The sequence below is a fragment of the Alosa pseudoharengus genome, unplaced genomic scaffold, assembly GCF_046254945.1.
Source record: "Alosa pseudoharengus isolate Yale_2024_CS ecotype anadromous, Long Island Sound unplaced genomic scaffold, YU_APseudo_1.1 YU_APseudo_1.1_scf_18, whole genome shotgun sequence".
NCBI classification, from domain to species: Eukaryota; Metazoa; Chordata; class Actinopteri; order Clupeiformes; family Clupeidae; genus Alosa; species Alosa pseudoharengus.
Window position 1 is genome coordinate 31056345 of NW_027468650.1, and position 13805 is coordinate 31070149.

The window sequence follows — 13805 nt, forward strand, 5'->3', positions numbered from 1 at the left end:
AACACAAGCAAACCAGCATAACAATTTCTACAGTAACAACAACATCTCTCTATATATCCCCTAAATGCCTCTCTTTTTGCTATAACCCGCTCTCTCCATCTCTCTCTCTCTCCCTCCACACCCTCTCTATCCCCTGATTGTCTCTCTTCTTGCTCTATCCCCCTCTTTCTCTTTATCCCTTCCTCTCTGTCCTACCCACCACTCTCTCAATTTCCCTCTCTCTGTCTCTCCCTCTCCCTCTGTCTCTCTCTCTCTCTCTCTCTCTCTCTCTCTCTCTCTCTCCCTGTCTCCCACCTCTGTGTCTCTGACTCAACACTTGGTTTTTGATGTTTCATTTAGCAGTATCACTTCGTCCCTCCTCACTTTGTTATTTCCCATTTTCTCGTCTTACCTCTGCCTACCTTGACAGGTTCCTGACGTTGACGTTTCTTGTATGGATTTGTCCTGTCAGACTCTGAACAATTCTCTTTGTCTTTGACCCCAGCTCCGTTGGTTCATTTCCTCTGATGTCCCGCCGCCCAGTCCTGCCTCGTCAGCCCTCGCTTATTAATACTAGCTGCTATTAATACTCTCATCTCCCAATGACTTACACTTTTTATGGTCTCATTAATGGATTAATGGTGCCTCTGGATGGCTCAGGCTATTTGAGGAGAATGAAGCTTCCTCCTGAAGATGAAGGAAGTCTGGCTCTATTTGTCAGGTTGTGCTGTTCTCATTATGGGCTGTTTGAAGGGACATATTTCACCCCCATCCAGAGTACCATTCATCACATCACTGGACTGAAGCTAAGCCACCCAGTCTATCTTCCCTATCTGCTAACACTGTGGAAATACTCTGCACCCCTCTACTTTCTCCCTCCCTCCCTTTCTTGCTCTTTCTCTCTCCCTCCCCTTATGACTATACTATAAAAAAGACTTTTATGCATATAAATACACATACATAAACAAACACACACACACACACACACACAACACACACACACACACACACACACACACACACAGAGAGCGCTGTGTATTGCCAAGGACCTCACAATAGGATACGCATGATGAGATACATGGGTCACGAAACTGCAATACTGTTTACGGAAAATGTAGAAATAGAGCTGGAAACAGCATTTGCTGTGCACCACCTGGGCAGTATAATAATATGCAGATCATATTATACTCATAATTCAGCAGACAAATAATCAAATAAATATCACAATAGTCAGCTGTATAGACATTTTGCACAGCCTAATGCTTTAATAAAAACGAACGATATTTGGCTGCAGTTATATACGATATATTGTTCAAGTGCCGATACAATTTATTGATATTTCGATATTGAAAGCACAGCCCTCACACTCACACTCACACTCACAATCATACTCACAATCATACTCACACTCACACTCACACTCACAATCATACTCACACTCATACTCACACTCACACTCATACTCACACTCATACTCACACTCACACTCATACTCATACTCACACTCACACTCACACTCACACTCACACTCATACTCATACTCACACTCACACTCACAATCATACTCACACTCACACTCACAATCATACACTCACACTCACATGTTTTCTATATGACATACTTACCGACCCACACACAAAGCTACACACACACACACACATACAACAAAGATACACACACACATTCATACACACGCAAACCTCCCCCTTATACTCACAAACACACACACACACACACACACACACACACACACAGCAACTCTCACAAGTCATACGTCTTAGATTGGCGTTTTGATGGAGCCTAGAGGATGGAGTGGGCAGCAGGCTAATGGAAAGCTGTGACTGAGTGTGTGAGTGTGTGAGTGTGTGAGTGTGTGAGTGTGTGTGTGTGTGTGTGTGTGTGTGTGTGTGTGTGTGAGTGTGTGTGTGTGTGTGTGTGTGTGTGTGTGTGTGTGTGATGGAGCGGAGGCAGCAGCAGCTGAAGCAGAGGCAGCCACAGCAGGCCTGTTCATTAGCCCCTCAGCTGTGTGTCACCGCAATTACCCTCCGGTTCAGTCAGCGGCACCCGGTGTGCTCAGGTGCTGCCACCTGCAATGTCCAGGGTTATTTGTGGACCTGTTTACACCTCCTGACCCCCGCTAACCCCCACCGAACAACACAGACGTCTTCAGCCTCCTCAAAACGCTGTCACACTCTGTGTCCCACACCTTCTTAAAGCAACACCAAAGAGTTTTTTGTACCTTAATATAATGTTTCCAAAATCGTTTCAGTGGTTCATCAACTCGTAACAGGGTGAACGGCACTTCTGCATTCGCTTCGCAGCCCTCTATCGGCTATAACCGTACTATGTAAGTTTGCCAGATGGGGTAGCGGATCTGTAGTTCGATGGAATGAGACATAAGAAACTACAAATTTGACTTGCATCTGATGTCGCAATACATCATACTTTCATTAAATCGTGCAACATACTCTGCCGTGTCTGTGGACATGTTGTTTGCAAAGCCAGTGCTAAATAAACAAATAGCATGCGTGCGACAAAGAAAAAGTGCTTTAGTGTTGCTTTAATAGGCAGCTTTCCTTTCCTGTCTCTGGTGGCTCTTCATGATCTAGACAAGGATATCAGCCCCCTTGCTCCAGGATCCATGTTCCGTGTTCTATGTTCTGTGAACTCTGGTTGAAGAAGTCTTTAAAGCCTTGTATACATTTGTCCAGATATTTTTAAAAACTGACTTTTAGAAACTATCAGCTGTAGTTTGCGTTCTAGTGTGTACAAAGATATTTTTTTAAATAAATATCCTATGGACAAAACTGAAAAATATATCTAGAGAAAACTGGATATGAAATGGTCGCTTTTTAAAAAGAAAAACCTGGTATTTGTAAAGGGCCGATTGTCAATGAGGGTCAATGAACTCTTCTGAAATCTTATGAAATTCCGTCTACCGGTTGATGTTGACAGAAACCTGATAAAAAGGGGAAAACCAATTAAATGTGTGATCCACCCGGTTCTTTCAATTACCCAAGGTTAATGGATAAATTAAATGCAAGGGTCCCTTTTAACTGTGCATATTTGAAAATGAAATTAAGTAGTGGCAGACCAAGAAATGTAATTGAGAGCAAGGGCTGTGTCATGTCCATGGGTAGAAAAATACACTGAATCATCCCCAGCCAGGAGATTACTAATGTGAGAATCAGCCTGGGTTCTTTCGGCCATATTGATTGGATTAGCTAGCCTGGCAGGGTGAGTTTTAATAAGAGAAAGAGAATGAGACGGAGAGAGAATGAGAGAGAGAGAGAAAGAGAATGAGAGAGAGAGAGATTGTGCTTTGGGATATCAGCATTTGCTGATGAGACTGTCCCATCTTCCAGGTTTTCCTCATCCAAGAGGCCTTGCCCGGTGTCGTCCATTAGAGAGGCGACTGGAGGATGGAGGGTTTGCCAACGAGACAGAATGTAGCTGGCCACACTGGAGAGGAGAAGTGCGAGTGTGCAGAATCCAGCACTTAATGAAATTGATAATTGTCTCTCGGCAGCAGCAGTGAGGCCCCAACGCTGCTATAAAATGACCTTCTTCTGTCCATCTATCATTCACTGGTTGTGTCTTTGTTAGGCAACAGCTCATAACAGCTGAGTTATGAGAGACCGTTTGAGTGAGCAAGTCTTCTAAATTTTAATAAACATGTTGAGAAAAATGAGAAATGTGAAATGTAGAGTAGGAGTTCTCGTAACTTTGGGACTCGTGGGTGCTCAGGACACATATATTCTCTTCTGCTCACCTACACTCTCCCATAATGCATCTGACCTTGAAATGCATCTGGCCCAGATCGGGTTCACGTCTGGCTAAATGTACAGAATGAATCAGAGGGACTTTTCTCAAGCATCCCCCTCTCTCCCTCCATCTCTCACTCTCTCTTTCTCACTCTCCCTAGTCCATCAGAGGAGAAGGTGTGTGTGTGTGTGTGTATGTGTGTGTGTGTGTTTGTGTGTGTCTTTATGCATGTGTGTATATGTGTGTGGTTGTGGTTCTGTGGTTGTCTGTGTGTGTTAGTGTGTCTGTGTGTGGGTGGGTGTAACAGAAATCCCCCCTCTTCCTAAACCTCATCCCCCTTTCATCACCCTGAGAGAAGCAGAACAGCTCTGCCAATACCCCACACACACACACACGCACACACACACACACACACACTCCCCCACTCCTCTACGTGCATTATGGAGGAGCACTAAACATATTCAGATTATGCTGGGGGGGAATCCTGGGGCCGTTTGGCTCTGTATTTTCCCCGCCTGCCTGCTGCGTCTATTTCCTAATTCCCCCTGGCTTCCCACAGAAGAGATTAGCGCCTAGCGCCTCTCCTCCGCTAGCGTCTCCCTACCTGCACTGTTATCAGTCACTCCGGTGCTCAGGCGGCGCTGTAATTGAGTGCCTCTTCAGAACTGAGTAGATATCAATTAGCGGATGAGTGGAGGGGAGAGGGAATAGCAGTCGAACTCGGCGGCCAGTCGTACTGCGGAGGTTCGCTGTGAGTGTGTGAGCGAGAGCTGTTACGGCAGGGTGCCTCCTCGTAAAAGTGTGGCATCGATTGCACTCCGCAGGTTGTTATCATAAAAAGGTCAGTCCGTGCCCTTGACAAGGGGTTATGAATCTTCTGCAGCAAGATGTATGTGGCGAGGAAGTGTAAGTGTCTGTGTGAGTGACTGAGTGAGTAAGTGTGTGTGTGTGTGTGTGTGTGCGCACGTGTTTGTGTGTGTGTGTGTGTGCACGTGTGTGTGTGTGACAGGGGGTGTGTTTCAAAAGGCCATGAATCAAGCCACCACACCTCTGCAGTCATTGTAAAGACAGGGCGTTAAGCCTGTGCCACACGCTGACATGGACGTCCTTGAAGTTAAATGTACGAAGCACACCAAACCCACTCGCATTGACTCACAGTCAAACTGTCAGAACTGCAGCGGAAATTTGCAAGGCATGATAAAGTTTTCCAGTAGTTTTGTTTTCCCCCTTCATGCATTATAAATCAAAAGTATGGTTTTTACCCCAATGCACACTCTGTTTGTATTTCCTGGTGACATGATTAAAACAGAGAGACATTTTAGCATAGTCTCCACTTTTGAAAAAAGAAGAGTGTGAAACATTTCCTCACTTAGTAGTTTACCTTCAAGGGTTCCCTCCTATTTATCAGCGAGGATACATATCTTGTGTTGGCAGGATGTGGCCAGCATTGATGGCGTGATTGATCTGTGTGATATTCACCATAAAACAACACTTGACTGCAGTCTCAATGCAAGCCTGCTAAAGGGGCCCGGCCCTTTTATCCTGTTCAAAGATGAAATGGAATACCTCTGCACACACACACACACACACACACACACACACACACGCTCTCTTTCTCTTTCTCTCTTTTATACACACACACACACACACACACATACACAGACACACACACACAACATACAATCACTAACAAACACTCTCTCTCTCACACACACACAGACACACACACACACACACACACACACACACATGAATGACTTTGTCACAGTGATGAGCTGAAGCTCTCAGGTTGATTGAGTTGCTGGCATGTTGGATCCATGTCCCTGGACACACCTCTCTGTAAAGGACGCGCTTCACTCACACTGTTAGGATGCCCAGTGAAGACCAATCGCCCTCAGTGCCGATCTCCTCCCCCTTCCTACTCCCCAAGCTATTTGGACGAGGCTTACGCGCTCAATATTTCATGCCTGATAAAACCCTTAATCAGTAGAGCAGTCTGTTGTGATATGGTAATGAACAGTAGCTGTGTATGCTGAGTGAGTTATGCACAGAGCAGGCTGATCGCCCCTCTGTTTATTGTCTGTATTGAGCTGGGAGAGAAAAAGAGAGGCAAGCGTATCGACTCGGCAATGAGAAGTGGATCTTCAAGCATGATTTATCTGCTTGTCAAACAGAAAAGATCATTCAAAGTTTACTGATGGGGCCTTTGGTGGAATGTAAAGTTTTTTTTTTTTTTTTGGAGCCTGGGGGAGTTATCATTTGTTAATTAGTAGGAGCTGGAAGGAGACATAATGGAAGGATTTGGCTGATTCAAGGCATCGGTGTAACAAAGATACTCTTTCAATTTGTAGACGTAACAAGAATTTTCACTTTGTAAACACAAGACTGTCTCTTTCTTTACACGGCAAGACTTTCACTTGCTAAACAACAAAACATCACTTTTCAGACACGACAGTACTGACTTGTGTAAGCACGACAAGAGTTTTACTTTCTCAAGCGCAACAAAACTTTGACTTCCCGACCTCCTCAAGACTTTGACTTTCTGCAGCCGCAGCCGAATATTTCATCTCTGGATGCGGGGGCCACACTCAGAACTTAATCTCCTCCCGCGAGTCCTGTGTCATGGCGGACTCCGTGGCTACACTGCAGCATCTGTCACTCCCCATTCTGATAAAGCCGACGTTCCGCCGGTGACACAGCGTGCCCAGGCAGCTGGGCAGGCGTGTGTGGGCAGTGTGCCCGCTGGCCTGGACGTGCACTGGAATATAAATGGAGGAGGGAAGAGCAGACATATGTTCTCTAGCTTATGAGGAGAGGGCGGCGATGCGTTGCGGCTGGATGGGTCGGACTGATGGGTGAGCTGGTGGATAGACTGAGCAAAGCCCTGAGTCAGGCGGTGGAGATGGATGGTAGTGTGTCTGTGTGTCTGTCTCCTCTTCCTCCTCCCCATTTCTATCACTCTTCTTCTTCCTCTCCTCTTGTGAACCTGACTGATTGACTGAGATGAAGCACAGGACTTAGAGATTAAGCTAGTGTGTTGACAGATGAGCTAACTGAACTTGGCTGTGTGTTGTTGTGGTCAGCCTGCCTGTTTACTACTTACATTCAAGGTTGAGTGTTGACGTTCTCCCCTTTTTCTTCATACTGTGTTTGATTTTTGGTCTGAAAAAAGCTCTAAAATATCACAAGCACATTTATAAAGTCACATGAGGTGTGTCTTTTGACAAAACCATATTCAATTTTCCATGACAATGAAAAGAATACACAAGTTTGATTGGTGACCTTTGACCTTGTCTGTTGTCCATCAGGTGCACCCTGAGTGTGACGCTGGAGCAAGCAATCCTACTGGCCCGTAACCATGGCCTCCCCCCACGTTGCATCATGCAAGCCACCGACGTCATGAGGAAACAGGTAAAGAGCGCAGTGACATTTATTTATGTTCCAAAACACACACATGCCAAAAATACACATGGCTAAAAAATATTGAACATTCCAAAACTCATTGACTGATAAATAGCAATTCTGTCACAAACATTAGGGACAGATAAAGGCATGTTATCTGTATTCACATACACATATATAAATGCACAAGTATAATCACTCACTGACATATTCATACTGATTTTGTCCTATTATTTGTCCTTATTCAGTAAAGAAGTTTTGAAGTGATGTGAAACACAAAATTATACTTTTGTTTTCTTTGAATATTCTTGATTTTGCTTTTTGAAATGATGAAATGTGATGAGCTCTTTGCGTGCATACAGTATTAATAAAAGATTATTGAATTTTGCATTACATTTTAAATGATTCAGAACCTTAATAAATAGTAAATAGTCAAATTCCAGCAGAGGAATCAATGCCAGTGTAAACCTTGAGCCAAAAAACAATTTTCTCTTCATCACCACCACTTGTTTGGCTCTGTCTACTGACCTAATTAGTATCCCTTACCTTTGTGTCTACTGACCTAATTAGCATCCCTTACCTTTGTGTCTACTGACCTAATTAGCATCCCTTACCTTTGTGTCTACTGACCTAATTAGCATCCCTTACCTTTGTGAAAACATGGATTGTGTACTGAAACGCTGTATTTATTTTGACAAACCAAATAGTAATCATTTCTCCTTCAAAACAAGCCCACTGCTGGGTTAAAATTCCTTTTCTATTAGTCACAGTCTGTGTAACGTGGTGCCTGTGCCTTCTCTCTCTTTGATTATCCCTCCGGCCCTCAGCATTACAGCTGCCACTTAGCTTGCTCCTGGAGGAAAGAAAAGTTCCAACAAAGCCTTACTTTCCCTGCTTTCATTAACGTTGTCGCTCTACCTTTGGGTCTGAAGAGGGAGAGAGAGAAAGACCCATACCCACCCACACTCAAATACACACACACACACACACACACACACACACACACACACACACCTCTCCTTCTGCCTGAGTGTGTTCTTCATGCTGTAGTGGGAACACAGCCTGCCTTGCATACAAACACACACTGCCATAGTATAAATGTTAATAAACGCACACACACACATACACACAGTCTCTCTTTCTCTTTCTCTCTTTCACATACACACACACACACACACACACAGACACACACACTCATAAGGAGAGGGATGGCCACTTGCCAGGTAGAGTGCAGCCCATGATGAGCACCTCGCCCTTGATGGAAGGTCTCTCATTCAGATAGCAGCCATGAGGGAGGCGATGTTCACTCGTCATTAAAACTCCGTTTCCCATGAGTACCGAGCACCCGCAGCACTCAGGGGGCTTGCTCAGCTTGTCAGTTTTAAGAAGTCGCAGCGCCCTGAGCCAGCAGCACTGCAAAACATCACGTGTGATGTGATCCACCATCCCTTCACTGACATAAATTATACGTAAGCAGTAGATGGGTGGTCTGACATTCATACATTATGAATGGAGTGATGTATTACGACTGACAACTTGGTGGAAAATATGAGTCCCCAGCCCAGAAAGCACTCTGTAACAATTACAGCCCTGGTCTGCTACAAGTTCATACTTTTCAAGTTGGATTTTCGAACATTTTTCACTTTTCACTAATGTGACACAAAATGTCAGATTTCGATGCTAAGGGGCATTTCATAATTAGGAGTCTAGTTGGATAGATAACCGGCTGTACATTGCAAGTGTGAGACTGTAAGGCGAGGCCATGTTCACACTGCACGGCTCGCTGCTCGGTGGAGCAGTTGTGCAAGCCAATGGTGTGTCAATAATCAGCGGGTCAGCGCCTTCATCCCTGGGACGGACGGCGCACACATGGCACCGTTTATAGGGATGCACCGAATCCAGGATTCGGTTTCGGATTCGGCCGAATATTGGATTTTTTGACGGGGTTCGGTTTCTGCCGAACCTTAGAATTTTCCCCCACCGAACCGAACCCTACGCTTACACTATGCGCGCTACGCTGGTCGACGTCATGACGCCGCCGTTGATTATAGGAAGGTGTTTACGTAGGTGGCCCGTTCGAATGCAGTAGCTCAGGCTGTGTGAGTGAGAAAGTGAAAATGGAACTCGTGAGCAGAAAAAGTGTTGTTTGGCAGTACTTTCAGTCCAAAGAAGGTGATTCTAGTCGAGCTACATGTTCAATTTGCAATGCCGTTTTGTCTCGTGGTGGTAAGGACCCTAAACAGTACATAACATCGCCGCTGTTAAAACATTTGCGTATGAAACATTCGAAAGAATACGAGTTGTGCATCCGGCTGTCACCTCTTAATGCCGAGCGTCTTGTTTTCCTGAAAGGGAACATTCATTTCATGTAAGAGGTTGAGGTTAGCCTACAGGTTACGGTTATAGGTGTGTGATTAGGCCTACAATTTTGTGTTATATTTGGCTACTGTTAATCGTAGTTTAGCTGTTCCAACCAAAACAACAGCAGTTTTTTGAGTAATTGTTCAATAGCCAACCATTAGCTAGTCACCAAACATTTTGATTTAAAAAAAAACTTTTATTTGCATTGTTGCACTTTGGTGAAAACTGAAAGATTTTGGTTTGTAGCCTACTTGGTTGCACTTTGGTTTGTACTTTGTACTTTATGGGATTAAGACTCATATTTTGTATAGGCTATTGGTTGGATCTTGAGATGGCCTAATTGTCAAAATAGTCATCCTGGCCTAATGTTGCCTTTTTTTACAGTTAAAATAAAATTAAATATACACTGCTGTGGATGTTATTTACTTCATAAATGTGCTTACTGTGTTAATGGACTGAGGATGGAGTAGGATTCGGTTTCGGATTCGGCAGAATCTTAACCAGTGGATTCGGTATTCGGCCGAACCCCAAAAATCTGGATTCGGTGCATCCCTAACCGTTTATGAACCTCCAGTGTTTCACTTGATGAGTACGCAGACCCATACCAGTCTAGGACCAGGTCTGGGTCACATCTGGCCCGGGATTGCACCAGATCCATCCAAGAGTTGTCGGCTTCTGTCTGGTAGGCAGTAGGCTGGTGAGAGGATCTGCTGCCGTGGATCTCTGTCCTAACTGCATACGATGCCAGCAAGAAAAAGTAGTTGATTTGTTTTCGATTACAATGACCTAACTGGCCATGACATGACACAGTGCTGTACAGCGCAACACGACACAGTGTTTTGGACAGAGCTTTTGTCAGACGTCCTGTTTCTATTTTCTCCTGTCACTTGTGGTGAAATGGTTTCATTGAAAGAAAGACATGATTGCAGAAGTGCTTATTTAACATATTCAGTGTGCCCAGGGAACGTTCAGTTTTGTGCAATAGTCAGACCTTTGGACATGGTGTTAGTCTCGGGGCTCAGCTGTTCTTTCATAAATATGGATGGCGGTTGCTACTACAGCTCCTCCTGACCAAGCTTTAATTCATTCACAAAAACGCTTCGGTGACACGCCGTTCAGTCTAAAAGACACCATCCATCATAAATGCACGCCCACCCTTCCCAGCAGGCCTGGGCAGTGATGAATAGGCCAATAGTGGCATTTTCCTTTGCCTGCGTTTTTATTTGATTTGTAAACGTGTTCGAAGTGACAGATGCACCAGGCGTGTGGAGGTGTGTTAGGCAGAAATAGTCTGTTAGGGAGAACGTCTGTGAAGAGGTCGTTTCCTGAACCCTCCAAAGGCCACGGATCCTGTCAGCTTGTGTGAGTGTGTAGACTGAATATTTCATAAGCACCTCCAGTGAAGTGTGCAGCATGAAACATGGCAAACCTTGACTTAAAAAACAGGTGCTGTGCCTCTTAAGTGTACTACTAAAGCTTTTAGTAGCGGATCTTACACACACACAAGTGAAGCCTCGAGTGCCATTCATGGTGTAAGTGACCGTGCTCATGTCCCCTCCTGTCCTTTAGTGAGGGAGAGGGCATCCAGAGGAACACTTTGAGAGATTTGGATGGATGGCTCTGATACCCATCATCTAATTGCTGATGCTATCCCCACCCCCCATTTCTAAACAAGGAGATAGAAGTCTGACTTTGAGGCACTTAGTGAACACTCTGATACGGAGTCGACCACTCTGCCAGTCTCTCTGTCTTACCCTTAACTGTGTGTGTCGAATTGAAGTCGGCATAACCAGGTAGACCACCCACTCAAAAGAGGGGCTTCAATTTCTTTTCACAGTCACAGTGTGTGTGTATTTATGTCCTTTTTAGTACTAGATATTCTATACTAGACTGCCTTTGAGTGTAAACAAAAGGTTTACTGTAAAAATAGGTATGGGAAAGTATATTTGTGTATAACTGGAAAGGTAATGGATATCGAGTGCCTTTTGAGTCTCAAAAATCCGCCCCAGTTCAACCTTAAATTGTTGCATACCCGAATAGTCCCAAGAGAACCTTCCAGTTCCAATCTCTTGCAACCAGATCAGCAAGAAGAGCAGGTGTTTCTGGTTCCGACCCAAACCCAAACAGACTCGGACAAACGGACGCCTGGCCTGGCACCCGCTCTCTCGGAGCAGGAGCCGTTTGCTGATGCGGAAGACCTTTTTTCCTCTCGACGCCGCGGGTTATTTATAGAAGCGGTTAATGCTCGAGGAGCGTTCAGAATTTATGTTTTTCTCTCCCCTCAGACTCAGCACAGGTGGCCATGTGTCACTCTCACTCTCACCCCAGCACCCCCCCTCCCCACACCCCCCCTCCCCAAAGAATTGTGTTCTGTTGGAGAGGGGTGGGGGTAAAATCTTTGAGGAAATATTTCTGGTTGGGTCTGATGAATTGACTAAAGGGGTGAAGGGGCTGCCATAGCTCATTCACCGGAAGTTGGCGTAACCTCCTGGACCGGCACACGCAAACACACACACACACTGGCCTGGAATTTATGCCCAGGAACAGGCTGATTTAGCAACTTGACAAGGCCAGTGCTCACAAACTACTTCTGAGACTGTTTGGAAGCTAGCTCATAAGTTCTGCCTGTGAGCCAAAGAAGTGTCAGCACACGTTTTCATTTACGGCACAGACTCTGCTACATTTTCACCCAAAAGGGGTTGATCCAGTTGACTGACAATAAGAGTCCTCAGGACCTCGTCCTGTGCTCTGTAATGTAAAACTAAAACAAAACTGAACCTTAAAAAAATGACACACATAAATTACCGCATCTATTGAATGGAAGGCTCCAGAACCTTCCTAACTGTACACACTGCTTTCTCCCAAACACTGTGAGGCAGCGCACTGAGGGTTGCCAGATTCAGCTGGGTGGGGATTTAAAAGCACATAAAGCCCTCTCTGTCACTTTGGCTAATGTCAGCTGGAAAATGGAACTAGAAAAGCAATTAGCTTTCATCCCCCCCTCTGTACTTGTCGGTTATGTCATTGTGAATATGTAATCCGAGCTTAACGTCATGCTCGCACTGTTCCATTCTGCGGTATCCATTGCTCCTTTCTGCATCTCCGTTCTGTGTCTGTGGGGTCTGCTGCTTCTCTGATGCCTTTGCCTTGTGTTTCGTTTTTCCCCTTTTTTTTTAACAGCTCAATTCTATTGCACAGCTGTGCGTGTGCATGTGTGTGTGTGTGTGTGTGTGTGTGTGTGTGTGTGTGTGTGTGTGTGTGTGTGTGTGTGTGTGTGTGTGTGTGTGTGTGTGTGTGTTGGGCGGACAGCAAAAGCTGTTTCTCCGCTATCCACCCTCTCAGCGGTCCAATTCTTACGTCTTCGTCTCTATGTCCTCCTCTTATGAGGAGGTGTCAGCTCCATCCATGGTGTTCCTGTGCTTCTGACGGCCTGGAAAGTAAATCATAGTTACAGTATGTCTTCTTTATTTTAGGGAGCCAGAGTGCAGAACTCCGCCAAGAACTTGGGAGTGAGAGACCGCACCCCGTCCACTGTGCCAAGGTAACCAGAATGAAGGGGTTTCCAGCCTCCTCCTCTGCCTTCTCTGTCCACTACACACCAAATAGAGAGTCTGACATGAAGAGTGAAACAGCTACATTTCATCATGTCCTGTGTGAAATGGGCTCAATTAGGAAGACAGATGTAGAGCAAATGTGTTTTTTTTTTATTCCGCTTGTAATGGAATCTGGATAGGTATTATGTTTTGTGATATGACCTGTGTTACTGGCCAGAAGTCATTTGTCCTAATTCAGGATTAAATCGATTTTTGAAAATTGTAATTTGTAATTATCCAATTTACTTACACATTTTTGTATACTACAGTACAGGGAATTCTTAGACGCCATTGAGTTAGGAGATTTGTCCTTCATTTTCACCCCTCAGATCCATCCTTAGTCATAATTATGCAGAAAAGGGCTAAAAATCAATTCAGAATGCTACTGAGGCCAAGAATAGATTAAATTCTGATGTGTGAAACCAGCTCTCTGTTTGAATGAATACGTGGAATCCCATATGCACCTATTCTAACAAGTGTAATTCTCTTAGCCTTTAAACTAGAAAAAGAATGGCTGATCCTCTTTGCAAGGGTGTTATTTTCTAAACCCCAACATTGCCTCAGCCAGACACACACACTCACTCACTCATTCACCCCCTCCCCCCCCCACCCCACCCCACACACACACACACACACACACACACATGCTACAAATGAGGGATATTTACGTGCCTTCAGACCACGTTTTGAGCTGTTGTGAACTTA

At 44.8% G+C, this 13805-nt stretch overlaps 1 protein-coding gene across 2 annotated transcripts in view; it reads left to right on the forward strand.

Annotated features, from left to right (window-relative positions):
• Positions 1–13805, forward strand: part of prex2 (phosphatidylinositol-3,4,5-trisphosphate-dependent Rac exchange factor 2) — a 140742-nt gene that overhangs the window by 124767 nt on the left and 2170 nt on the right. For both annotated transcript variants that reach the window (XM_076290911.1, XM_076290912.1), the window contains exons 38-39: positions 7053–7155; positions 12981–13048. In XM_076290911.1, coding sequence (XP_076147026.1) covers positions 7053–7155; positions 12981–13048 — 171 coding nt within the window. The remainder of the gene's footprint in view (positions 1–7052; positions 7156–12980; positions 13049–13805) is intronic.